This window comes from Cyprinodon tularosa, unplaced genomic scaffold, assembly GCF_016077235.1.
Source record: "Cyprinodon tularosa strain WSP-4 unplaced genomic scaffold, ASM1607723v1 ctg298, whole genome shotgun sequence".
In the NCBI taxonomy this organism is placed as follows: Eukaryota; Metazoa; Chordata; class Actinopteri; order Cyprinodontiformes; family Cyprinodontidae; genus Cyprinodon; species Cyprinodon tularosa.
The window spans coordinates 62,237-89,895 of NW_024039005.1; the positions used below are offsets into that span (position 1 = coordinate 62,237).

At 42.9% G+C, this 27,659-nt stretch overlaps 1 protein-coding gene across 1 annotated transcript; it reads right to left on the bottom strand.

Moving 5' to 3' along the window:
* Nucleotides 1-11,973: 11,973 nt before the first annotated feature.
* LOC119787429 (acyl-CoA Delta-4 desaturase-like) lies at nucleotides 11,974-24,493 on the bottom strand. The gene is made up of 13 exons (XM_038291295.1): nucleotides 24,348-24,493; nucleotides 23,873-24,166; nucleotides 18,795-18,905; nucleotides 18,433-18,630; nucleotides 18,242-18,343; nucleotides 18,046-18,171; nucleotides 17,891-17,951; nucleotides 17,732-17,808; nucleotides 16,058-16,155; nucleotides 15,402-15,498; nucleotides 13,910-13,989; nucleotides 12,455-12,580; nucleotides 11,974-12,310 (listed from the first exon to the last, which is right to left on the bottom strand). The coding sequence occupies exons 2-13, from the start codon at nucleotides 24,080-24,082 to the stop codon at nucleotides 12,259-12,261; spliced, it is 1,338 nt and encodes a 445-aa protein (XP_038147223.1). The 5' UTR covers nucleotides 24,083-24,166; nucleotides 24,348-24,493; the 3' UTR covers nucleotides 11,974-12,258.
* Nucleotides 24,494-27,659: the final 3,166 nt, after the last annotated feature.

Here is a 27,659-nt window from a genome sequence, read left to right on the forward strand (position 1 = left end):
CTCCAACGCTCTTCTTGCCTAATGAACTTCGAGCGGATCTTTCGAGGCCTCCTGACCAATGGGAGCAGAGCAGCTCTGGCTGCCTGTGCACCATGGGGCAGAGATGCTGCAGCTGAGCCTATGGGAATATTAAGGAGCAGAAACAATCAGAGCCTGGAAGTGCTGCTGGTTTAATGCAGGGAATCTAAATAGGTCAAAGGTTATTGTAGGTCATTCCAGTAATGTGTGAATCAGCAGCTTCTTCTGCCTTATTTATGATGTAATCAGATTACAATGAAGCAAAGAGAATTATGAAGGAAGTAACTAAAGCTTTGCACAGATTACAACAAGATAATAATGATAGGCTAATGTTTAATAAAACTAAGAAGGACGGAGCAGCGATCAATGCTGGGGGGGGGGGCTAGCTTCCCACAGACTGCAGCACATTTCTTACACAACAGGTTACACAATGTGCATTACAAGTCCCCCCGTCTCTTAGCACCGGTCCCCCCCCCCCCCCCCCCCCCGTTAAGATAAATACAATAATCCTTGTGCTACAGAGGTTCCTCTGTGTTCATTTAAAGGCCACCTGTGATATTTCTGCCTTTGTGAAGCAGATGGTAAACATAAAATCTTTTTAAACTATTGATGTGTTAAAATCACTCAGGTTTAAATAACTTTTTTACAAAATCTAAATGTGTTTACAGCTTTAAAACTTGAGGCAACATTAAGTCCTTAAGAGCCTCTTCTGTTTTTCCAGCAGGTCAGACTGGAATTTCTTCCTCATATTCAAACTTTTAAACCTTTTATGGTCCAGATTTTTTATTTTTTTTTTTGCAGGCGTGCCCTTCTCAGTTTTGCAAATAAAGAATATTAAAGTCATTAAGCTATTACCATAAAAAACCTCCAGGTCTGACTAGCTTTCCACCTCCCTGAATTAAAGCTTCGCCACAGCATGATGCTGCCACCACCATGTTTTTCAGAGCAGTAGGTGCATTCAGGGCGACTGATGTCCAGGGTTAGATTTCGGTAACTCAGAAGCTGCTTACGGCAGATGATTAAAAATTAGAATAGAACAAAGAGTCACATCTTTTTCTGTATTTTTACACCATTAAGCAGCTGAACTGTTAGTTGTATTTTTAACAGCTTATTATTCAGCCTAAACCGAGGATCTAGATTGCTTCTGCAGAAAGGGTCACTTTGCATCTTTTATTAAAGCTCTCCTTCCCCAGCCTCGGTTAACATAGATAGCCATACATAGATGTTGAGATGATGGTTGAACTGTGTTCTGTGAAATGTACAAAGCTGCTGATAATGTTTTATGACCTAAATGTCTTTTAAACTTCTACTCAACTTTCTCCCTGACATATCAGCTGTAATGATGCTGTTCTTTCACTAATGTTTTAGATCGAGCTGTAAGCACACTTTGGACGTCGTAAAACATTATCTTGGTCATTAAAATCTGATAAGATCTGTCAGATTTTAGAACAAATGTGATGTTTTTCACTATTTCAACAATGAAAACTATAGATGGATCTTTTCACACCCTTTCACCAACCGGTGCATTCTCAGTCAGCTGGATCATGGCAACCATAAATCAGTTTTAAATCAGTTTTAAATCAAATTTCAAACAGTATTTCTGAAAAACATTTCAATGCATTGCCTTTATCAATTCTGTAACCTCAGCGTTCTGTAGTCGGAGGGATGATGTTCTTGAGGTGTGATATTCAAATGGCCAAACCCAAAAACCTATGCAAAACAAAGCTTAGAGCAACCAATGAGAACGGGCCTTTGATTTGCTTATGGCTCTTAATGTTCTTAGGAGGACCGAAGACTTTGCTTAAGAAACCGCCTCTTGACCCAGATGACTTGGTCAATTATAGACCTATATCCAATCTTCCTTTCTGATCTAAAATCCTTCCACCATAATGAACTTTTTGAAGAGTTTCAGTCTGGCTTTAGAGCTCATCATAGCACTGAAACAGCTCTGGTGAAAGTCACTAATGACATCAGAAACTAGGACCCAATATTCAGACAGACCACAGCGATTTTCAACAGGATTTATTTATAAACACGCAGGTTACAGCGAGCAGCTGGGCGTCAGTCCATCGCTTGCAGCCGTAGCTGCTTCCAGTATCCTGAGTGAAGATGAGCCGACGCTGAGGGAGCAATAGGGTCCGTTAGGGGAATCCGAGCTGAGGTCAGTGAAACAGTCCAGGATCGGTAACCAGCAAAACACAGGAAAGACAATAAAAAGCCAAAAACAGACAGAGCATACGAGGCAAGGCAAAAACTCCAATATCTCAAATAATCTGTTGCTGAGGGAACCAGGTGGAAACAACCGGCGTTAATCAGCCACTGGGCCGAAGGGAACGGTGAGCAGGAGAAAATGGAAAAAGTCAACCATTGGCGCCAAGACCATGATACTAATGATTCTCTCATGGCCTCAGATTATGGACTGTATCTGTGCTTATCCTGCTAGATCTCTGTGTTTTCAGTTTATTTCTATAGCTCCAATTCACATCATGTCATCTCAGGTCACTTTCCAGTTCAACCAGGTCATCCAGTCAGATTGATTCAAAGTTTTCTATCTAAGGAAAACCAGCTGATTGCATCGACTCATTGACTCTTCAGCAATCCCTCACACTAAGCATGCTTGTAGCGACAGTGGAGAGGAAAAACTCCCTTTGAACAGGAAGAAACCTCCAGCAGAACCAGGCTCAGTGTGAGCGGCCATCTGCTGAGGCCCACTGGGGTTCAAGGAGAGAGAAGCAGACATAGAAAAAGAAGCATAGATACAAAAGGCAACTGTCAACCAGCTCCACAGGCGGCCCCGTCCAGGAAACACACAGCCAGGCAGACGAGCTCCGAGCCAGCTCCCATGTCAGAGGATGAAGAGAGCACATCCAGTTAGTCACAGTCAGAGAAACAGGACTACACTGGAAAACAGGCCAAGCTCCAACATCTAGAAACAAAGGTGTTGATGGCAGCAGCACAGCTGATATTTCTCTCCAGGATGGAGTCACAGCCAAACAGGAACAGACCAGATGAAGCTACTATGAGAAAAAGCAGAGAGAGCAGAACGTTAGAGATTGAACTAACAGATTCTGCAGAGTGGGAGAATAGAGATAGAATGAAGCAGAATGATGAAAAAGGGGTCCCTATGTCCTCCAGCAGTCTAAGCCTATAGCAGCATAACTATAGAGATAGCTCAGGATAACCTGAGCCACTCTAACTATAAGCTTTATCAAAAAGGAAAGTTTTAAGCCTAGCCTTAAAAGTAGACAGGGTGTCTGCCTCACGGACTAAAACTGGTAGTTGGTTCCACAGGAGAGGAGCCTGATAACTAAAAGATCTGCCTCCCATTCTACTTTTAGAAATTCTAGGAACCACTAGTAAACCTGCAGATTGAGAGCGAAGTGCTCTGTTAGGAACATCAGGAACAATCAGATCTCTGATATCAGATGGAGCTTGGCCATTTAAGGCTTTATATGTGAGAAGGAGGATTTTAAATTCTATTCTTGATTTAACAGGAAGCCAATGAAGAGAAGCCAGGATAGGAGAGATATGATCTCTCTTTTTCATTTTCATTAGAACTCTGGCTGCAGCATTTTGGATCAGCTGAAGGCTTTTAACTACAGTTTGTGGACTTCCTGATAGTAAAGAATTACAATAGTCCAGCCTTGAAGTAACAAATGCATGGACTAGTTTCTCAGCATCACCCCTGGACAGGAGATTGCTCATTTTTGCAATGTTCCTCAGATGAAAGAAGGAAATTCTAGAAACCTCTTTGATATGGGATTTAAATGACAGGTCCTGATCAAAAACAATAATCCAGATGAAGCTAACCCATTACATAGATTACAGGCATGTCTGAAGACATAAAAACCTGGATGACTCTTAACTTTCTGCTTCTGAATGCAGACAAAACAGAAGTTATAGTCTTTGGACCAGAGTCTCTGAAAAAGAAACTGATTAGCCAGTCACTTCATTTGGATGGGATTAAACTGATTTCAGATAATAAAGTAAAAAAAATGCAGTGGTTCCTAGAATTTCTAAAAGTAGAATGGGAGGCAGATCTTTTAGTTATCAGGCTCCTCTCCTGTGGAACCAACTAGCAGTTTTTATTATTCCTTTCACTTATTAAATTAAACTATAAAATACTAAGAGAGAACTGAGATGGGGGGGGGGGGGGGGGGTCTAGCACTGTGCTTGGAATTCTGAGGTTCTGAGTTCAAGCCCCACTCCCACAGACTACCACTTTGGGTCCCTGAGCCAGACCCTTAACCCCACACTGCTCCCAGGGCGCCACACCATGGCAGCCCACTGCTCCCCAAGGGGAGGGGCTAAACGCAGAGAGGTAAATTTTGTTGCTTTGTACGTGTAACAATGTAATGAGAATAAAATTTAATTCCATTCTATAATTCTATATATTGGTTTATAGACTGGACAGTATCATCAGTAATGGTGCAAATACATAGAAATATTTTTTTTCTTCCATCTTTATAAACAGATTTTAAACTACAAGCTGTTATTCCTGTTAAAGAAAAATATAATACAGCTTATGTTTGCTTTAGCACTCAACAGCCTGTCAGTAAGAAAATGGTTATAGAGAGAAGGTAACTGGAGACGATGCATTCATCGGGAGGCTTTATTCCCCTGCAGCTTGACCCAGATTGGCGAAGTGAACAATTAGCTGTTTATGTTTCTTTCATTTGGATGAAAAGATGTGAAAAAGGCTGTGTTTGCTGCACTGGGTAATGTTTTTATTGTTTAAACTCATGCTATGTTGAAAAAGGTAAGGAAGAAAGTTTTCTTTCCCGTTAAAAGAGACACTTCTTCTTGAAATCATTTTTAAAATGATCGTTATTTCCGCAGGGCAATAAATAAATAAAGTGTTTTCAACATAATCCTGTCAGACATGGAACACTTTAGTGACGTAAACACTTACAAAGGAAGTGGGTGAGTGACCTAGAGTCTCAGGTGTCGGCATCGCACCTTCAACCTGCCCTCCTTATCTTACAGTAGCAGCATTTATAAATGGCCCTTTTTATTCAACCGCCAGCCGAATGGCAGCCCACTTCCCTTCAACTCCCAGCAGAATCCCCTAGAACTTCCAGCCCCTCTGACATGTTTTCCACTCTGACTCCAGCCTTTCACTGAATTACAAGGTCTGACCAGCAGATGGCGTTTCTCTTTAGAGCTTAATGTCCACGAATCATGACAGACAGAATATTTTAGTACAAAGATTGATGTTTACAAAGGATTTGTAGGGACCAGCCAAGGACCAATTAAGGAAAGTGGGGAAAATTTGAATGGCTACTACTGTACATTACATACATATTATTCAGTTTATTTATCTAAATCCAATCATAGATGATAGTTCTAATACTGTTCTTCAGTGTTTCCTGCTGTTTCTCTCGTTAACAAAGATCTGGGCTGGGTTTTATTGTCACTATATGCTTGTTTCATTCCGATTAACAAAAAAACAGAACAATTAGACGTTTGTGTGTCTGCTTATCTAATCCACAGCCGGCATCAGCAAGAGGCCATTCACATCAAGCCTACTTCTGCAGGAGGTTTCTTCTTGTTAAAGGGATTTTTTTTCTTTCCACTGTTGCTGCATGCATGCTCAGTGTGAGTGATTACTGTAGAATCAACCAAACAATGAAAGCAAATGTCTGCTGTTGCTACGTACTCATCCAAGAGGAGTGAATTTGTCCAAAGTCAATATTTTAATGCGATCAGTTGGGTTTCCAACCATCCATCTTCTGTTGCTTCTAGGGCTGGGTACCTAACTTCGGTACTTTTATGGTACCGACCGAAATGCTTCGGTTCTACAGAGTATCGAAACATGCCTCGTCTTTCGGTACCAAGTTTCGGTGATTGGCTGGAACACTTAAGGTGATTGCGTCATCCAGGAAAAATACACAGGTGGTCCCGCCTACAGCCAGGGTTCATGTGTATCTTTTGTGAACTGGTTGCAGCGTCGCGGAACCCCTTTAAAATGCCCCCCAGGTCAAAAGTGCGGCTTCACTTTATTAAGACTGATGCTAATAGTGCACAATGCAATACATCGTGCACGGAAATAATTTAAGAGCAGAAAGTCGCTCTGTGTTTGACTGCAAGAAGAGCGGACCGCAGCCAGCGCGACCGTCCTCCTCTCAGCAGCCCGTGGGCGGAGCAAAGCCAGAGCGGAGTGAATCATGCTGCTTTCAAACTGGACGCAGCAGGAGCAGCAAAATCTCGTCTGCTGCTTCATTTTTGCTGCTTGTACCAGCTTCTGACGCGCTGCTGAAGAAGCTTTGCTGCTCTGGCTGCGCGGTCGCAAAGTGGGTCAGACGCGCGTTGGGCGGAGCTACTCTATCCTTTATTTGCCTTGCAGCTATATTTGCTGTGATCAGTGGGAATAAAGTAGTTTTATTATGTTTTTAAGTGGGAAAATCCACCTGAAAACGTAATCAGTGCAGTCAGTTCATCCTGCCTTCAATATTTCTGTCGGAGCCGCTCAGACCCCCCCCATACCAGCGGTGCGCTGTCAGTAGGATCCCATTCAACGGGCTTGTTTGTCAGACATGGTAATTTTTCTAAAGGAAAACTGCTAAGTAAAAAGGTCCTCACAATGTAACAGTGAATATTAGACACTGAATTATTTATTTTTTTATGTAAGAGGAAAAATGTAAATGGAAAAACAGAGCTTAAAATAAAACTCAAGATTTGTACTTTTTTATGTTGTGTAATTTTCTTTTTTTTCGAATTGATATTATAAAACTGGTATCGAAAAAAGTATCGTTCAGGAACCGGTATCGAAGTGAAGGTATCGGTATTGGTACCGGAACCGAAATTTTTTTAACAATACCCAGCCCTAGTTGCTTCTATGTCAGGGTTACAGGGGGCTGGAGCCCGTCTCTGCAGGCCCACACCACACCTACATAAAGGCAATTTAAAGACACGAATTGACCGAACAGTCAGAATTACCCAGAGAGAACCCAGAATGCTTTGACATGCAAATTCCATGCAAAAACAATCAAATCCAGAGTCTACAACCTGCTCAGCCATGCAGCCAGAAAACCCTGAACCCGTCTGACTGGGTGATCTGGTTGAATCATCTCTATAAAGGGCCTTGAGATGACATGTGTTGCCAATTGGTGCTATATACTGTAAATAATCTGAATTGATTAAAATTGAATTCAATTAAATTACACATTAATGATCAATAAGAAGATCACATCAACCCAGATTGCTAAAGTCAGACTAAAACCAAGTAAACTTTTATAAAGTGCTTACAGATTTCCTGTAATGTTAAGGCTATCAGGACTCCTGATAGCCTTAACATTACAGTGTGTTTCTGTGTTTGTCTCCCTTCATCCACCAGGAGGCGCCTGGTTCTGGTCCGCCTCCTCACACACCTGCTGATAGTTTCCTCGTTAAACGAAGTGTTCCTAAGCTGCTGACTGCCACTACCTCCACGCCAGAGTGATTGCCAGTTTAGGGTTCTCTAGCCAAGCTGAGTTTTTGTCAACCTGAGTTTTAACATTGTTTTTGTCTTTGCCTCTCGGCAGGAAGTCATCCTGCAAACTGGATTTTTCGGACCTTCTCTCCCTGGAAGGATCAACTGAGCTTCAAACTGAGCTGAGATTCAAACAGGAGGTTTGGATCCACTTTCCCCAAGAGATCGTTTGAGCTTCACACTGAGAAAGGGATTATTCTCCACTAGGACCCGTTCAAGTACCGCAGGAAATCTAAGTGCCAGTCAGTTTTTCCGTTCACCAACTAACAACGGCATTCTGGGTAAACTCTGTTCCGCCCTCCACCGAATCAGACAAACACTGGAACCACGGCACACAGACAGGAGTCAAGGATTCAACGACTTCCCTGGAAACTTCCGGTTGAGCTGTGTTCAGAGCAACACTTCTCCTTCTGTTTTACCTCTTCAGTAAAACCCTCTAAACCTTTGCCCTGGTCTCTCTGTTCAGTTTTCTGCATTTGGGTCAGAACTTTGTAACATCATGACGGTTTATTTCTTTTGCGCTAATTCACATCATATCATCTCAAGGGACTTAATAGCTCACCAGATCATCCAGTCAGATTCAGTCAAAGTTTTCTATCGAAAGCCTCTGTCACACCATAACGATTTAGCCAGCGTATCCCTGACCTCCCAGAATCTTCTAAAACGCTGGCATAAACTGAACTTTCTATGTCTTTTTTTAACAGGAAGCCAATGACGAGAAGCTAGGATAGCAGAGATATGATCTCTCTTTTTATTTTTCATCAGAACTCTGGCTGCAGCATTTTGGATCAGCCGAAGGCTGATCAGCTACAGATATAGCTGGGTATCATCAGCATAACAGTGGAAATTAATCCCATGCTGTCTAATAACTCTACCGATTGGGAGCATGTATAAAGTAAAGAGAATTGGTCCTAGCACTGATCCCTGTGGTACTCCACAGGTAACCTTTGAGCATGTTGAAGATTTATCATTAACATGAACAAACTGAAATCGATCAGATAGATCAGATTTAAACCAGTCTAGAGCTGTTCCTTTAATTCCAACAAAATATTCAAGTCTTTCTAAAAGAATGTTATGGTCAACTGGATCAAATGCAGCACTAAGATCCAACAGGACGGTACAATATGCTGCTGTTGCTGAACAAAGGATCCTCTTTTGCAGCAGTAAACTATTTTTCCAGTCTAGGTATGATTTTTGTAGGCCTGTGGAGAACGATTTCTCTCCAGTTTCATAGCATTTTGCTTCAAAGTGTGCAGCTCTGCAATAAACCGAGGAGCAAGCTTTCTATTTTTTATGTTTTTCTTTGACATATATGTATAAGTTGTGTCTAACCTATCTTAGAAATGTCCAAATTCGTCATATATTTGAATAACCTGGCTCTTACAGCCACAAAGATGAATGAGATGTTTATTTAAAGCAGCTATGATTATAATTTACATTACGCATAAAGACCAAGTAACTTTTTAATCTAGTCTTTAACAGCTTGATTTATTGTCGCTTCAACTCATTTGTATCACTGCTTCCTGTGCCTTCTTCACGGTTTTCACCCCTTGCAGTGAAGATAGTTGAGCAGGGAGGTGTTCCTGTGAAAGGAGGAGCGTCTGGATGGACTGGAGTTACATGAACACTTATTGTTGGACTTAATGTCACAGCAGCTTCCATTGGAGCTCCACCTGCCTGCCTGAACCTCATCTTCTCCTGACTGGTTCCAATCCAGCCTTATTCAATCACATAATATTACTTAACGTGTTTATAGTTACTATATGTTCCATAAAAGGTTAACAATGATTTCCTCATTTAGATCCATAAATATAGATCCTTATAGTAACTACCTCCATATTAAATCAAACAATGTTGCGCAAGGATACAGAGAAATGAGCTAGACTATAAAATGGTTTAGCTTCAAGTGTCATAAACCATGATAATAATTTTGGACTCTGGTAACCATAGTCCTTAAACTTAGACCACTTTATTAACCCCACCTGGAATAATTCGTCCATTCTTTACATTAAACATAAGCATTAAAGTGCAATTAGTCGCGTAGTATTCACATCACCATGTAACATCACAAAGTATTTCATCTGCAATGAACTACAGGGGGGGATATGTAGAAGAAGTTTTATTGTCTTATATCAGATCAGAATCAGAAATCAGAATATATCCTCACACGTGGCCCTATACTTACTTCGCAACAAATGAATGAGTTTTTATGAATTAGGTTTTGTAATTAAATGTGTCCCCCCTCCGGACGATAAAATGCTGTGAATCGTGGCCTTCTTTCTGTCATAAGGGAATTCTACCAATGAGCTTCCATACCGGCATAAACTGTAAGGTGTTTTTTGCCCTTTTTTGGCAGATTCACCAGTCCAACCAGTCAGACTGATCATACATCGTTTAATGGACAGGGCGTAAGGAGGGGCAATCAGCCTCTAGCGACCATATCCTGATCAGGAATAGGAAGGTCGGGAGAAAACCAACCATGTTTGAAATTCAGTCAGCCATCCTGAGGTCGCATCAGAGCGTCGGGTCGCACAGCGTGAGAACAAACATGGTGAACAGTGAACTTTAAAACCCTGCAGTTTCGTCGTACAGTGTGAGCTGTAGCTGCGTGCAACGATTGCTAATATTGCACCGTGTTCGCCCGGCTCGAGTCAGGAGGTTGAAGGTTTTCCTGCCGTTCTGCACTCAAGCTTCTGCAATCCTTCCCCAGCCTAAGGCAGAATCACAAGACACTCCTAGAGGTATGCCTTTGCCCCCCCCCCACCTTCTCTACCCTTTTCTTCCTCTTTTCCATGAGGCTCTGGTAGGTTAAAATTGGAAAGGAAGCCCTGAAACTGTAAGCCACCATCAGGGCATTTGACCAGGGGCCAGATCTCCAGACTGACCAAGGCTCAGTAGATCTACTGGTTGACACCCAAAACCAACTTGCTGCAAAAGAGACAAAATTCCTCCTTGAGTTTCAGGAACTTTCAGATGCTTGAAGAGGGTGGAGGAGGGGAGCTTCCCTGATGTGTACCTGGCTGGACTGAACTAAAATATTGCCCCATTTACTGGTAAAGATTCTCAGTCATCCGGGACAAAGTCATTCCATGAGTTTAAAAAAACAATCCACTGGACTTTGTTTCCAGGTTTGAAGACAAACAAGTTTGGGCTGCTGGATAAAACCTGGAACTCAACAATATTTCTGACATTTTGAATTGAAAAGCTTCCTGGAAGAGAAACATCTTCAGACTTGGAAACAAAGTCCAGTGGATTGATTTTTAACTCTTTAGGAATGCTTCATTTCTAGTACTACCCTTTAGAAACCGAGCTGAGATCGGTCGGATCACGGTAACCCGGATAACTGTTGAGTATAAATGACACCCAAACTGAATCGGACGGTGCCAGACCCAACCGAACTGCGCTAACATGGTACTAGTTCATCAGTAGGGCTCGCCGCGGTTCAGTTCTGGCATGGTTCTCATGAGCAGACCGTGCCATCCCCTTACAGTCAGCCTCCGTAATCAGGAAATTCCTAAAAATCCTAGCTTCCCTACCGAGCCACATGATTTCCAGCTTAGCAGTGTGATGAACCTCAATGTCCGTCGTTGTTTCCTGCGTCTTGAAGCCCTGATTAGACGATTGTTTGTCGTTTTCACTTCCCAAAAGCCGACTCTGTCAAGTAAATCCACCAAAGGCTGCCTTCTTCGCCTGACTCTCCATAAACAGCAAAATTATTACCAAACATAACTTCCTGAATGTTACGGGCGCCGCCATTTTGATTTGTGTGATTCCCTCCTTCAATTCTAGAGAGCAGTAGTACCGTAGATCATCACTAGGAGGCGAGGAACCGTGCTAACATGGTGTGTAAACGGCCGTATGAAACCGAGCTCGGTGCGGTTAACTGATCCAAGCTCGGTCTGAACTCGGCACGGATCGGTTTTAAGAAGGGGGTGGAAATGGGGCTAATATATGAGTTGGACTTTGCTGCTGTGGGGGGGCAGAGGCCATGCACCTTGGCAGCGAGGGGTGAGATCAGCTTGCTCTGCCAATCGTAAGGGAGCCAAATGCCGGTTGTTAGCGGGTCGATCCACTGATTTCAGTGGGAAAGAGGCTTAAGAGAGATGGAGGAGACGGGCAGAGGTGGCTGAAGGTTCGACTGATGCGCTGAAGAGGAGCTGGGCCTTCGTCTTAATGAAGAGGGTCTACAGTGACAGCTGGCTTCAGATCTCAGTGCTGGCAGTTTGGTCCATCATCGATTGGCTGAAGCTCCTCAGCAGGTGGTTCAGATGATGAGGCTCATAAAGCGTCTTACAGATTTCATTTTTGCTTAATCTTCATAAGAAACTCAGCAAATTCTTTAAGACACCAAAAGGCAAAAATTAGCATTATGATTTTATTACTATATCTTACTTTTATAATATCACTAAATGTTTGTCGGTTTTAGTCAAAAATGCTTTTATTCTGTAATACGGGGAGAGATTGGAGAAAAACAAAAAACAAAATGATCATTGTGAGATTTTATTACATTTGACTTTTTTATGTCAGAGAAATTAACAGGAATAATCGGAATATAGTAGAAAATTAACAAATTAACAAATACTTATTTTAAATAAAACATGTGTCAGTAAGGAGAATTGAAAATCCCAAAAGCTTTAAGGATGTTCTCAGTCCATCAACTACACTGTCTACAGAAAGGAAAATTAGTCTGATGCTTGTTGCTGTTGTTTACTTTAAAACATGGCAGGAATTTAATCTAAAGGAAGACTTTTCCATTTAAAAACACCTCATCATTTATGAAGATAAGCATCAAGCCAGAGATCGCCGGACGTCTTCAGTGAGCTGAAAAAAGTATAAAAATGGGAAAGCATCAGTTTGTATCCAGGCTGGTGGACAGATAGACAAAGACTGATTGCTTCTGACAGCACTCTTCTGCTCATGCATTATTTTTAGCTTTGACTGATTCTCCTGTGGTGAGTGTATTACCTGACAATATCAGTCATTCCTCGCCACAAACTTTTCTTCTGGTAGGGGATCCCGTGTTTGTCACACAGAGCGCGGACTCTCTGGGCCGCCAGGTGGTAGTTGTGCCTCGGCATTGTTGGAAACAAACTTAAAGACAAAAAAAGAGTCTGAAATAAAATCAACCAACCTCAGATGAAAAAGATGTAACGAAATATTTCCTTTTCTCCTTGAAAGACTCTCATCCAACCAAACCCTTTGCAAACATCTGGTCTCATCTGCTAGGATTAAAAGCTGAGATGAATGTGGCAAACAGCCCTTCATCTTTAAAGGGGTAATAGAATGAATGAGCATCATAGCAACAAGCACTCACTCACTGAAACATCAGATTGTTGATATGGTAGGGGGACCAGACGTCCTCTTTTTCCAGGACATGTCCTACTTTTCAGACCTAAAAAAATGTCCGAGCGGAATTTAAAAACCGGGGATTTTGGTCGACTAGAGCGCAGCACGGAGTCGAAACACACCGTGTTCTCGAAGCGAGCCGTCAGCTCCAGAGCCAATGGGGGGACGGAGCGACCGAACCCGATCCGGTGACGGTATGCTTCCCCCCCACCTGCCTTACCATGCTTCCCCATGGTATGGCGGGTGGGGGGGAAGCATACCGCCTCCAGGTCGGATTCGGTCGCTCCGTCCCCTGTTGGCTCCGGACCAGCCCTGGAGCTGACGGCTCGGGTTCGAGTGTCCAGTACGGTCCAGTCAGCGGCCCAGCCAAGATTGTGAAAATGTTCCCCTTCCTCCGGTCAGCCTGGAACGCTGCATTTCCACCTGTGGTTCATTTTCAATAGAGGAACTTCCTGCTCTGTAATTCTTGTAGCAGTAAACCCAACTTTAGGCTAAACAGCTAAACTGCTGTCTTCCATCTTCCTCTATTCATGTTCTTGGCCCAGTAAACCAGTTGGCTGGTCTGGATGCCAATGTCAGCGCCACAAAAGTCCAGGCCAGAACCAAATAAGGCAACATCCCCGAGTTTACGTCAACTCTGCGCTTGGTTTGGATTCGCCTGTTTTATGATGGAAGGTTAGAGTTGTGAGATTTGCAGAGAAAGGAGGAGTTGATGGGGTTTGAACTTCTCTGTGCCTCTATTTCACCCACTGAACCATCGTTATTCAGCTACGACAATGGAAACTCTGCATTCTATCACCCCTTTAACTCTGTTTAGCAGCTTTGCCTTCATGAGAGCAGCTATGAATAATTAGGATCATATAGATCAAACATTATTGAAAACATCATCAGTTAAAACAAGAAAACTGACATTTCAGCACCTTTCATTCCAACAATCTGCTCACCTTCATGAACGTTTTACGTCATTCATTAAATAGACTTTCATCTATAGAATCCAACTACAAAATATTTCTGAATTTCTATTAAAAATACAAACAAATATCCAGTTTGATCTGGTGAGTGATTCGGACTCACTGGTGCTCGATTTGAAAGTTGAGGTGTCCGCTGAACCAGTCGTTGAAGAAGGACTGATCGATGTTACATGTGGCCTGTAACTGAAACACGAAAGCATCAGATCCTTCAAGACATCAGTGGGAGAACTGCAACATGGTGGCGCTAAATACATTAAAAAACGCTTCGTTTTTTTCTTTTACGTTTCGATTTTTCACATTTGCAATATAATTACTGATGATAGTCAGATATGTCAAAAGTATTAATATTTATTCCTCCAGTATAAATCCTGCTGTTTAAAAAGGATCAACTTCAGCTTTTAACTCCAGTAAAAGTGTAAAAGTAACATTTTTAAAACTACTTAAAGTATAAAAGTAAAAGTAATGAAAAACCATGAAGGCCAGAAGCTTTATTGCTCTGCTCTATTAAAGGAACATTTTTCTACCATTCTGGATGATAAATTCCTTAGACTTCCTTTTCTTAGTTTTACAACTAATGGTAACAGCGTCACATTTAACTTTGCAACATCTTGAAAAACGATTTATTTTAGCATGTGGTGAGCAACAAGTTGAGGCAGCACCGAGTCCAACCACAGAGAAATTCATTGTCTGGATGAAACTAATTATTTTTTATACCAACAGGCCATAATAAAACTGAGCTTACATGAAACAAAACAAGTTTATTTTTAAAATGTAAGGAGGAGAAAGTGGAGATAATTGCAAAAAATTTTAAGATTGGAGGTAGAAAGATGTCTGTAAAATAATTACTGCAGTAAAGTAAAGATAGACAATATTTCTACTGAAGTAAAGTAACAAAATATTTGGAATTGGTAATAAAGCATCTGATGACAGTAAGACACAATCTGGTGAACTAAGCTAGTTTGGTTAACCGTTTAATTTCCACTTTATGGAGAAACAAAAATGGTCCAACAAGTCTGTCTATCTATCCGTCCGTCCGTCCGTCCGTCCGTCTGTAGTTGGAGTAAATGCCGGTCTAATTCAGTTCTACACCGTCACACATTTCATTCTCCAAGGAAACATCATGAACACCTGATGACCTTCAAAGTCTGAGATCTTGTATTTTTATTTAATTGAGACGTTGCCATAGTGATGCTGTAATACTTTTCCTGTCAAAGAGACTTTAAGGGATTTCGAACGGCCGACCATGTGACAATAACTGATATGGCTGATTATCATGACATGTTTAAAACCCTCGTTCACTACTGTCCACTACTTTGTATTAATCCAATATAAACGATATACTGTACAATAGATAGAAGTTAGTGGTGCAAATCTGTGGCGTTTCTCCATTAAAAAACATCCATAAATGAATTTTTAAATCATTAAGTGTAATATAATGGAATATAATACTGAGCCAGTATAATATTCCATTATCCTATTTGCAAACAGGATGTTCTGCTTTCTGTGCTGCAGATTTCCATCACAATAGTGCAGATGGTGAAAATCCATCTAATGACAGTATAACAGTATTAGTTTGATGAAAGAATGAAAGGTACCTGCATCGTCAGCCAGTCTCGCCGCTTTTCATGATCTATATTCATGGGGAGATGATTCATCTGAGTCACCCAAACAAACCAGTGACTCTCCAGGAATCTGCAAAATAATCAGGTTAAAAAAAAACCTTTTTCCAATTGCAGTTTGTTTTCATTATTGTTTTAATCCACTTAAACCATGAATTTATTTGTTATTTTCTTTGAAGTAATAACGCCTTATAGTTATTATCTGTTTGCTGTACACTGTATGGAAACGTGTTTATATGAATCTAATAATAAAATATGATCCTGTGCCACAAACTAAAACAATTGGAATAAAAAATCCTCCAAATATAGTAGAATTAAATCATTAATAAGAGTCAAGCACATTTTTCAATCATTACTAAATAAGAAACCTCTTTAAAAAACATCTTTAAACCAAATAGAGGACAATAAGGTCGAGTCAATAAAGAGAAAGTCCAAATTAACCCAAAGCTTTTGAAGAAAACAAAGAAACACGTAACTAAGAGGTAGAAATGATCAGGATATAAAGCTTCTCTAATAGTTATTGTCATGACTGTTTCTAAAGAACAGCTTTTGGAAACTCAGGTATGAATGAAATTATTCAAACCAACAGGGAAAAAAAGAAATAGCTAAATGAGTTAAATCTGAAGTCTTACCTAACAAACATGATGACAGCCACCGAGCCAAAGAAGCCATAAAGCGTAAGGTAACAGGAGAAGAATCGGGCGTAGAAGGACAAATACCAGATCAGATCCTTTATAGAACAAAAGACACAGACTCATCTTTTACAAGATAAACCCTGAGGATCGCTGAACTGATGCTGCAAGCAGAACAAAGGAATATTAAACTTCCTCACATTCAGTGAAGAGATAGAAGAAATGGATGTTCGCTATCGTTTCCCTTATGTTTATAAATGTTTATTTCTTTTCAAATTTCAGGAAGGTAACTGGTGAAGATTCTCAGTCATTCTCAGGTCAAAGTCATTAAAAAAAGGTTAATAAACAATCATTGAACTTTGTTTCCAAGTTTGAAGATGTTTCTCTATCTAATGTCAGAGACATAGACAGGTATGGGGCTATGCAGGCTAACAAAGAGCCTGCAATGACCTGTTAGGCTACTGTATAGACCAGAGGTCATGGATTAGTGGACCGCGGTCCGGATCCACCTGCTGGCTAATCCAGACCCAACCTGATTTAAAACATTTATAAATTACCGCACGTTGTCTGACGACAGGGTCTAATTTCACCTGCCCCTCTTCTCCTGTTATTACGGTAAAGCCCTGGGGAGCGTCCGGCTCCAGGCTGCACGTGATCCAAATGAGCCAATGAGCTGTCAGTCTGGGTTGCTGCTGCTGCTACTTTTAGACACAGCAGGCAAACCTGTGGCAAGCCGGGCGATGGGAAAGAAGGAGAAGACCATGAGAAAAAGAGAGCAGAGAAAGTGTGGACTGCTGGAAGAACTGCGGTGAACTGGTGAAAGAAAAGTGAAATGGCGTGCTCAAAGATGACCCTGCACATTTAGAGGATGTTTGGCTCAACCTGCTGCTGTGAAGCAGGATTCTCCACCATGAACAGAATCAACAATAAATCTGGATCCAGGCTCAAAATGAGCTCCTTGATATGTGCTTGAGAATGGCTTAGTCTCCGGTTAAACCCAGGTTTAAAGCCTTGCAGGGCAGCCTAAAGCCCACTGCCAACATTAAGACAGAAAAAAGAAAGAAAATAACAAACCGTCAGTTCAGGGGTTTGAGAAAATATGGGAATCAGGAAATTATCTATAAACCAAACTGAACGATTGTTGTTCTCTACTTAAAAACACTTTAGATTTTAAAATGGAAAAATGTTTTTTATTTAAAAATTCAATGTATAACATGGATGCATAAAATCCTCATTTTATTTCTTTATTAAATTCTGTTTAAAGTAACGGATTATAATTAAAAATGTCTCCAGACCTTTACTGGTTGATGATTTTCTATATTCCGACCCCAATGATTTTTAATTGGTTACTGCTGGATTAAACTTGGAACTAAACGCTATTTCTGACATTTTGAATTGAAAAATCTTCCTGGATGGAAGAGAAACATCTTCAAACTTGGTAACAAAGTCCTGTGGATTGATTTCAACTTTTTTGGACCCTGGATGGAAACCAATTTTAAATTAAATCATGCTCATCGTCTTTAAAACATTCATAAGTTTCAGAATACCGTGCAAATATTAAAAAAGATTTTTTTTTATGGCAAAGCATCTTTTTTAAATATATTTAAAATTTTTTGAATAGGCATCAAAAAAAGTTCCTTACAGAAATAGAAAAGAAAAATCGTGACTTCTTACCACCCAGTTCCGGCGAGAAATCATGACATGCAATACTTGCAGGTTGAAGATGATTGGGATGAGCAGCGGCGGCCCCACTGAGACAGAGAAAGGATTTTATTTTTCAAGAATCAAGAGTTTTTCTCTTTTCTCTTCTTCCATGACTTCTAGCAGACGTACATAGAAAGAAGTACTGGTGCTGGTGATTGTAGGGCAGGTGTTTGATCTTCTTGATGCCGTACTGCGGGAGGAAGCAGAGGAGAACGCCTGAGTTTGAGCAGTTGGGCTTTCTGACTCTCTAAGAGGTGAAAATAAATCTGCGTTCAGCTTCTTGCCTCCACAGGTTGAACGGATCCCAGAACAAAGATGCCTGACATGTTGACATCAGGATCCTTGCTCAGGACATTAGGTTTGGCGTGGTGATTAAAATGCAGGTGATTCCACCAGCTGGCTGCAGCTCCCTGGAAGAAAATCTAACTCCTAAAAACTGAGATCAATGCACCAAAAAATAAATCAATCTGCAAAGGCTACCTTTAAATGTCCAATGACAAACTTATGGACCAGATGATTCCATTTGGACTTGTTGAAGACAGAAAGGTGCCCAAAGTCATGCTGCAGCCATCCAGCCTGCGCCTTAGAAAATGTTTAAGAGTCATTTCCTCTTTCCTAAGCTCATCTATTATTGCTGTCAAACTATTTTCAATAAATAATGTTCAAATTACTTGAGAAGTTGCCAACATGGCGGCGCAGAGTAAGGTGAGAGTCCAGCTCGTCCCCCAGTAGGAGACCATGATCCAGGCCAGCGCCTCCAGCAGCAGGATGTGACCCAGATGGAGGCAGAAGAATAACGGCTTTGCTCTAAAGAGACCCTCCTTCTCCAACTCACTGCGTAGCATTTTAAAATCCTGTATGATGGCGGCCTGGAAGCAAAGGAAAAGGAAGCTGAAATATATGTCAGGTTTGTAAAATCAAGGAAAACTCTGCCTTATGGTTCGATGGTTTCCTGGATGATGTACGCGTCTCTAAAACAAGCAAAAGTTCAGGCAGTAATCTCAGATTTATGGGGGGGTCAGATTCTTCTCACATCTTTGTTTCCGTCCTGGCTCGGCTCTGTTTCTGCCAACTCTCCAATCTGCAGAGGCTCTAGAAACTTCTGAACAAACGTTTGATCCGGATGGAAAGCTGTGAAAGCTTCCTGGAAAACACAGAAGAAAAATCTCATTACAAGCAGGAGAGCCTGGTGGCCAGGGGGGGGCATAGAGCCTGGAATCCAGAGGTTCTGGGTCCAAGCCCCTCCCACAGACTTCCACTCTGGGTCCCTGAGCAAGACCGCTACAGGGCCCAGCTGACACCAGCAGATTTTTATCTATTTACAGGTGCTGGTCATAAAATTAGAATATCATGAAAAAGTAGATTGATTTCAGTAATTCCATTTAAAAAGTGAAACTTGTATATTATATTCATACATTACATACAAACTCATATATTTCAGATGTTTATTTTGTTTAATTTTGATGATTACAAATGACAACAAATGAAAATCTCAAATTCATCATATCAGAAAATTAGAATATTACTGAAGACCAATAAAAACAAAGGATTTATAGAAATGTTGGCCAACTGAAAAGTATGAACATGAAAAGTATGAGCATGTACAGCACTCAGTATTTAGTTGGGCCTCCTTTGGCCTGTATTACTGCAGCAATGCGGCGTGGCATGGAGTCGATCAGTCTGTGGCACTGCTCAGGTGTTATGATAGCCCAGGTTGCTCTAATAGTGGCTTTTAGCTCTTCTGAATTGTTGGGTCTGGTGTATTGCATCTTCTTCTTCACAATACCCCATAGATTTTCTATGGGGTTAAGGTCAGGAGAGTTTGCTGGCCAATTAAGAACAGGGATACCATGGTCCTTCAACCAGGTACTGGTAGCTTTGGCACTGTGTGCAGGTGCCAAGTCCTGTTGGAAAATGAAATCTGCATCTCCAAAAAGTTGGTCAGCTGCAGGAAGCATGAAGTGCTCTAAAACTTCCTGGTATGTGGCTGCGTTGACCCTGGACCTCAGAAAACACAATGGACCAACACCAGCAGATGACATGGCACCCCAAACCATCACTGACTGTGGAAACTTTACACTGGACTTCAAGCAACGTGGATGAAGTGCCTCTCTTCTTTTCCTCCAGACTCTGGGACCTTGATTTCCAAAGGAAATGCAAAATTTACTTTCATCAGAGAACATGACTTTGGACCACTCACCAGCAGTCCAGTCCTGTTTCTCTTTAGCCCAGGCAAGACGCTTCTGACGCTGTCTGTGGTTCAAGAGTGGCTTGACACAAGGAATGCGACAGCAGAAACCCATGTCTTTCATACGTCTGTGTGTGGTGGTTCTTGAAGCACTCACTCCAGCTGCAGTCCACTCTTTGTGAATCTCCCCCACATTTTTGAAGGGGTTTTGTTTCACAATCCTCTCCAGGGTGCGGTTATCTCTCTTGCTTGTACACTTTTTTCGACCACATCTTTTCCTTCCCTTCGCCTCTCTATTAATGTGCTTGGACACTGAGCTCTGTGAACAGCCAGCCTCTTTAGCGATGACCTTTTGTGTCTTGCCCTCCTTGTGCAAGGTGTCGATGGTCGTCTTTTGGACAACTGTCAAGTCAGCAGTCTTCCCCATGATTGTGTAGCCTATAGAACTAGACTGAAAGACCATTTAAAGGCTTTTGCAGGTGGTTTGAGTTAATTAGCTGATTAGAGTGTGGCACCAGGGGCCATCAATTTTGAACCTTTTCACAATATTCTAATTTTCTGATATGATAAATTTGAGATTTTCATTTGTTGTCATTTGTAATCATCAAAATTAAACAAAATAAACATCTGAAATATATGAGTTTGTATGTAATGTATGAATATAATATACAAGTTTCACTTTTTAAATGGAATTACTGAAATCAATCTACTTTTTCATGATATTCTAATTTTATGACCAGCACCTGTATAGAAAAGGCCCAAACTCAGTCACATGGTGTTTCATCCACACATCTTTCAAATGGGGCTTTAAAATTTCTAAAACATTTTTTTAAATTATTTTTTCACAAATACTTTTTGTTCTATAGCTGTGTAAACAAATTAAATGAGATTTAAAATTCCACCTGACATGTGTGACTCTGCAGGTATTCATCTTTAGCCCCGCCCCCTAATGGCCACCATCATTGGAAACTAGAGGCTCAGACCTTTCCAAGGAGGGGTCAGAGGTCATTGTGTGACCATTTCAGGTGATGTAAGCAGAGTGCTTTCCATAAGCTGCTCTCTTATTCTTATTTTCTATCCACTTTGGTGATTTTATTGGTAAATTTCAATGAACCAGCGGCTGAATCTTCTTTGCCTCATGCAGAAAGTCTCCAATAATGGAAATCAGCAGATTTGTCTGAATAGATTCTCTTTTATTAGTGGATAAAATGCATATTTGCACTTTCGGAACCACTGTGCTAAAATCCCATTTCCTGCTAGCGCACTGCCCACTAAAACCTCTGTGGAACAAACATGCTTCAACTCATTCAGTCTAAATTAGCTTAAATTACAGTGAAGATGTGGATCTATAAAGTCTGAGGTTCATCCAGAGTTTCTAAAGAGCTTTATGATGTTTTACAGTTTTTAATTTTGGAAAAGTTTTTTTTTTTTTTTTTCTTCGTTTAATCACCTATAAATCAGACGTGGTAACATTTAAAATAGTGGTTCCACCTGAAAAATATTCCTCACTGCCTTTTTGTCACACAAATACGAACGATTGTATTTCCAATTTACATTTTGGGAGCTGAACTGGCTTTTATTCACATATGGAATATCAGGTGGAAACCCTCTGGGCTGAAGCCAGGGATGTTCCAGAAAGGGCCGCATGTTTCTTCCCAACCAAGCAATAGCACATCTGACAAGCAATAGCACATCAGACAAGCAATAGCACATCAGACTCCAGTCATCTCATCAAGTGAGTTCAGTCTTTACCTGATGACTAGATGAGATGGATGGAGTCTGGTGTGTTATTGCTTGGTTGGAAAGAAAACCTGCAGCAAAACGACCCTTTATGGAACCAGTTTGACATCCCTGGCTTAAAGGATTAACCCCACACTGCTGCCGCATAATGGCAGCCCACTGCTCCCCAAGGGGTTTAATGCAGACAGGGAATTTTTCCAATATGAGATAAAAAATAAATAAATATCTTATCTCATGACTTTCTTCTTAGTGAATTAGAACTGATTTCCTTTTTTCTGTCATTTTAACAAATACTTCATTTTTTATTTAATGAAGGTGCATCATTTGCTCTTAGCTAATTAACTGATAAAAATATAAAAAGAAAAATCCAGGATTTAGTTCAAATCTACAAAATCCTGATTTTCTAAGGGTTTATTTTAGAGATATTTTCTATGGAGATTCAGGCTTTGCTTATAGAGACCATCCCTAAACAGGAAAGGAGAACTTGGATGATATTTAGCTGCAGTTTTCCAATGAGGTAGAACAGGTGAGAGCGCCCTCTAGTGTGCAGGAAAAAAGCTAAACTCTTTGGGAGTGAAAGAGGGGGAGTTCCTCCTGGGGGATATCTATGCAAATCAGGCCTTTTTTAGCTTCATCTTTTTAGCACTTTGCATGAATAAATATTTAAACCAACATAAAAACCAGCTGATTACTTCATCGCATTCTGGTAAGTTTTCAGTTCTAATAATATTACGTTTAAACATCCACAGAGTAACGGAAAATCTGCCTTCAGACAAACACTGACATTCTGCAAGATATTCAAAGATGGAGACGAATGAATTTCTTGTCTCTGTTGAGGAAATGTGCAAAATCATCTTTAAGCAAAGTAAACAATGAACACAATCAGCCAAAGATGCGTGAGGTTACCCCCCCCCCCTCCCAGGGGAAAAAAAATAGATGATCAATGCTTTGATAAAAAGCAGCATCAGATCTTCTCATTTCTTCTATAACTGCGATGGTGTCTGAAGGAGGGACAGTTTTAACCAACTCTGCTGGAAAAATATTGATTTTATATGCAGATTTTTTATCTATTATTAATTAATGAATTACATTTAATCAACTTTAATTTCAAATAACATTTGGACATTGTGTCATGAGTTTTCTATGAGAGAAAAATGTTGACCTACACATGAGGTCAGACTGACAAGGTGAGGATTTAAAAAAGGTTTAAAAATATCTTTAAATTTAAACTTTAATGTCTCTTTCATAAGTTTATTGATGTCAAACTATTCAACCAAAACTCTATAACTATAAAATACTAAACCTGAAGGATTCTTAGACAGAAAATGTCTTTTTGTATCTTTATAATATTCTATTGAATATTTTACTTATTAATAAAAATTAAATGCATAATTTAACTTTCACGTACGTGTTTCCATTTTAGTGGCTTATATCTTTATACCTCGAGTCTCCAGTGAGGTTTTAGCTGTTAAACAGCAACAGACCTAAAGATCCACTTTAAAAGAACCTGGAAGCTAAAGAGTCCAATTCTAAATGAAAACGACAGACAAAGACATTTTCATGGCTCAATCCAGACGTTCCAATGTGAATTAATGTGAATTTTTTTTTTATCAATGGCCTATTTTATTACTGAGTGATTTTATAATCATATCAATTGTAAATTAACTGTTTATTTCATTGTCCAAAACTTCCTGGATGGGAAGCGAAGCGTCTTTGAACTCGGAAACAAATCCTGTGGATTATTTTTGCACTTTTTGGGAATATTCATTTCTTACAACCACCTTAATGTGTTATCCTCTTTAATTATCATTTTACTATGACTCCATTTATTCTGTACCATGAACTATTAGGGCCAGGCTGGAGATTTTTCTTTTTCTTCTATTTCGAGAAACAAGTCGTAACATTATCAGAATTAAGTTCTATTTTATGACAAGAATCCCTTTCTTCCCTAACATGAGGAATGTGGAGCATCATGTGAAGTTTTATCTGAAACAGGTTGTTGAAAGATGACTTTATTCTAGTGATATTAGAAACCTCCTGCAGCCTGGCTCTGATGTAATCCCAGATATTTGCTCCACATCATTAGAACCAAAAGTTTAATTTGTAAAAGTTTGCTTCATTTTTATTTTCTAGTCTGTAAAAAACAAAAACATTGCAGAAGATAAAAGCTGCGTCATATTTACCGTAGCATCCTCTCCTGCATAGTGGCCGATGACATGAGAGCCTCCTGGATGCCTTCTGGCCCACTGGCTGATGTTATAAACCTTCCTGTTAACCACCAGCCACTGGTCTCTCCTGCTGCGGTGCTTCTGCACCTCCTCCCAGGTGTAAACACCTGCAGCCTTCCCGCTGCCTGGCTCTCCTGCCTCCTCCTTCTGCCCTCCTCCTCCCATCCTGCTGCTGCTGCTGATGATGATGATGCCTTCACCAAATCTTCAGATATTAATTAACCAATTACCGACAGAGGAGTTTAGAAACTGGTGCAGAAAAAACATGTTTGAGTCACTTTCAGAGTTTTCCTCAATAAAGTTAAAAGAGAAATAATTTAATCTGAGGAACCAAATGAGGAAAACCTTTTTATAAGTTTATTGAAATTTTCAACATGCATGTTACATTTTAAATAACTGATTAGATTAAGAAGAATAAATGAAAACTTACAAAGTGCAGATTTCTGCTGCTTCAATCAGGTCCGCAGAGCAAAGACAGACCGTCAGTTAAAAACACTCCGCGGTTTATTCACCTCCTTCCTTCCTCTGCGCGAACTTCGAGCGGATCGTTCGAGGCTCTCCGACCAATCAGCGCAGCTCTCCTCTATTTCGGGTGATTGCTGGAAACAGCAGAGCCGCAATAAACCGCCAGGGTCACCTAAAGGGAAGCAGACAGCAGGGGACGTCATGCGTCTCATGGAGATGGTGGACATTTTAAAACTTCTGCAGAGCAAAGGAGCAAAGGAGGAGAGGAGTAAAGGAGCAGAGGAGGAGAGGAGGAGAGGAGCAGAGGAGCAGAGGAGCAGAGGAGCAGAGGAGGAGAGGAGCAGAGGAGCAGAGGAGGAGAGGAGCAGAGGAGCAGAGGAGCAGAGGAGCAGAGGAGCAGAGGAGGAGAGGAGCAGAGGAGGAGAGGAGGAGAGGAGCAGAGGAGCAGAGGAGCAGAGGAGGAGAGGAGCAGAGGAGGAGAGGAGCAGAGGAGCAGAGGAGCAGAGGAGGAGAGGAGGAGAGGAGCAGAGGAGGAGAGGAGGAGAGGAGCAGAGGAGGAGAGGAGCAGAGGAGCAGAGGAGCAGAGGAGGAGAGGAGCAGAGGAGCAGAGGAGTAAAGGAGCAGAGGAGGAGAGGAGGAGAGGAGCAGAGGAGGAGAGGAGCAGAGGAGCAGAGGAGCAGAGGAGGAGAGGAGCAGAGGAGCAGAGGAGGAGAGGAGCAGAGGAGGAGAGGAGCAGAGGAGCAGAGGAGGAGAGGAGCAGAGGAGCAGAGGAGGAGAGGAGCAGAGGAGCAGAGGAGTAAAGGAGCAGAGGAGGAGAGGAGCAGAGTAGCAGAGGAGCAGAGGAGGAGAGGAGGAGAGGAGCAGAGGAGCAGAGGAGCAGAGGAGGAGAGGAGTAAAGGAGCAGAGGAGCAGAGGAGCAGAGGAGAGAGGAGGAGAGAGCAGAGGAGAGAGCAGAGGAGAGAGGAGGAGAGAGCAGAGGAGAGAGCAGAGGAGAGAGGAGGAGAGAGCAGAGGAGAGAGGAGGAGAGAGCAGAGGAGAGAGGAGCAGAGAGCAGAGGAGGAGAGGAGCAGAGGAGGAGAGGAGCAGAGGAGGAGAGGAGCAGAGGAGCAGAGGAGCAGAGGAGGAGAGGAGGAGAGGAGGAGAGGAGCAGAGGAGGCAGAGGAGCAGAGGAGCAGAGGAGCAGAGGAGGAGAGGAGGAGAGGAGCAGAGGAGGAGAGGAGCAGAGGAGCAGAGGAGAAGAGGAGAGAGGAGCAGAGGAGCAGAGGAGGAAGAGGAGCAGAGGAGGAGAGGAGCAGAGGAGCAGAGGAGGAGAGGAGCAGAGGAGCAGAGGAGCAGAGGAGGAGAGGAGCAGAGGAGCAGAGGAGCAGAGGAGCAGAGGAGGAGAGGAGCAGAGGAGCAGAGGAGGAGAGGAGCAGAGGAGCAGAGGAGAGAGGAGCAGAGGAGCAGAGGAGGAGAGGAGCAGAGGAGGAGAGGAGCAGAGGAGCAGAGGAGGAGAGGAGCAGAGGAGCAGAGGAGTAAGGAGCAGAGGAGGAGAGGAGCAGAGGAGCAGAGGAGGAGAGGAGCAGAGGAGAGAGGAGCAGAGGAGGAGAGGAGGAGAGGAGCAGAGGAGCAGAGGAGGAGAGGAGCAGAGGAGGAGAGGAGGCAGAGGAGGAGAGGAGGAGAGGAGCAGAGGAGTAAGGAGCAGAGGAGCAGAGAGAAGGAGCAGAGGAGGAGAGGAGGCAGAGGAGCAGAGGAGGAGAGGAGCAGAGGAGGAGAGGAGCAGAGGAGGAGAGGAGGCAGAGGAGCAGAGGAGGAGAGGAGGCAGAGGAGGCAGAGGAGGAGAGGAGCAGAGGAGCAGAGGAGCAGAGGAGGAGAGGAGGAGAGGAGCAGAGGAGGAGAGGAGGAGAGGAGGCAGAGGAGCAGAGGAGTAAAGGAGCAGAGGAGCAGAGGAGTAAAGGAGCAGAGGAGGAGAGGAGGAGAGGAGCAGAGGAGGAGAGGAGGAGAGGAGCAGAGGAGGCAGAGGAGCAGAGGAGGAGAGGAGGCAGAGGAGCAGAGGAGAGAGAGGAGCAGAGGAGCAGAGGAGAAGGAGCAGAGGAGAAGAGGAGGAGAGGAGGCAGAGGAGGAGAGGAGCAGAGGAGGAGAGGAGCAGAGGAGCAGAGAGGAGCGAGCAGAGGAGCAGAGAGAAGAGCAGAGGAGGGAGAGGAGCAGAGGAGCAGAGGAGCAGAGGAGGCAGAGGAGGAGAGGAGCAGAGGAGCAGAGGAGCAGAGGAGGAGAGGAGCAGAGGAGCAGAGGAGGAAGAGGAGCAGAGGAGGAGAGGAGCAGAGGAGCAGAGGAGGAGAGGAGCAGAGGAGCAGAGGAGTAAGAGGAGCAGAGGAGGAGAGGAGGAGAGGAGCAGAGGAGCAGAGGAGGAGAGGAGCAGAGGAGGAGAGGAGCAGAGGAGGAGAGGAGGAGAGGAGCAGAGGAGGAGAGGAGCAGAGGAGGAGAGGAGCAGAGGAGCAGAGGAGGAGAGGAGCAGAGGAGGAGAGGAGGAGAGGAGCAGAGGAGTAAAGGAGCAGAGGAGCAGAGGAGGAGAGGAGCAGAGGAGGAGAGGAGGAGAGGAGCAGAGGAGGAGAGGAGCAGAGGAGCAGAGGAGAGAGGAGGAGAGAGCAGAGGAGAGAGGAGGAGAGAGCAGAGGAGGAGAGAGCAGAGGAGAGAGGAGGAGAGAGCAGAGGGTAGAGGAGAGAGGAGGAGAGCAGAGGAGAGAGGAGGAGAGAGCAGAGGAGAGAGCAGAGGAGAGAGGAGGAGAGGGTAGAGGAGAGAGGAGGAGAGAGCAGAGGAGAGAGGAGGAGAGGAGGAGAGAGCAGAGGAGAGAGGAGGAGAGGAGGAGAGGAGTAAGGAGCAGAGGAGGAGAGGAGCAGAGGAGGAGAGGAGCAGAGGAGCAGAGGAGGAGAGGAGCAGAGGAGGAGAGGAGCAGAGGAGCAGAGGAGGAGAGGAGAGAGAGAGGAGCAGAGGAGGAGAGGAGCAGAGGAGCAGAGGAGGAGAGGAGCAGAGGAGCAGAGGAGCAGAGGAGGAGAGGAGCAGAGGAGCAGAGGAGCAGAGGAGGAGAGGAGGCAGAGGAGCAGAGGAGGAGAGGAGCAGAGGAGGAGAGGAGCAGAGGAGGAGAGGAGGCAGAGGAGCAGAGGAGGAGAGGAGCAGAGGAGCAGAGGAGTAAAGGAGCAGAGGAGGAGAGGAGGAGAGGAGCAGAGGAGGAGAGGAGCAGAGGAGCAGAGGAGCAGAGGAGGAGAGGAGGAGAGGAGCAGAGGAGCAGAGGAGGAGAGGA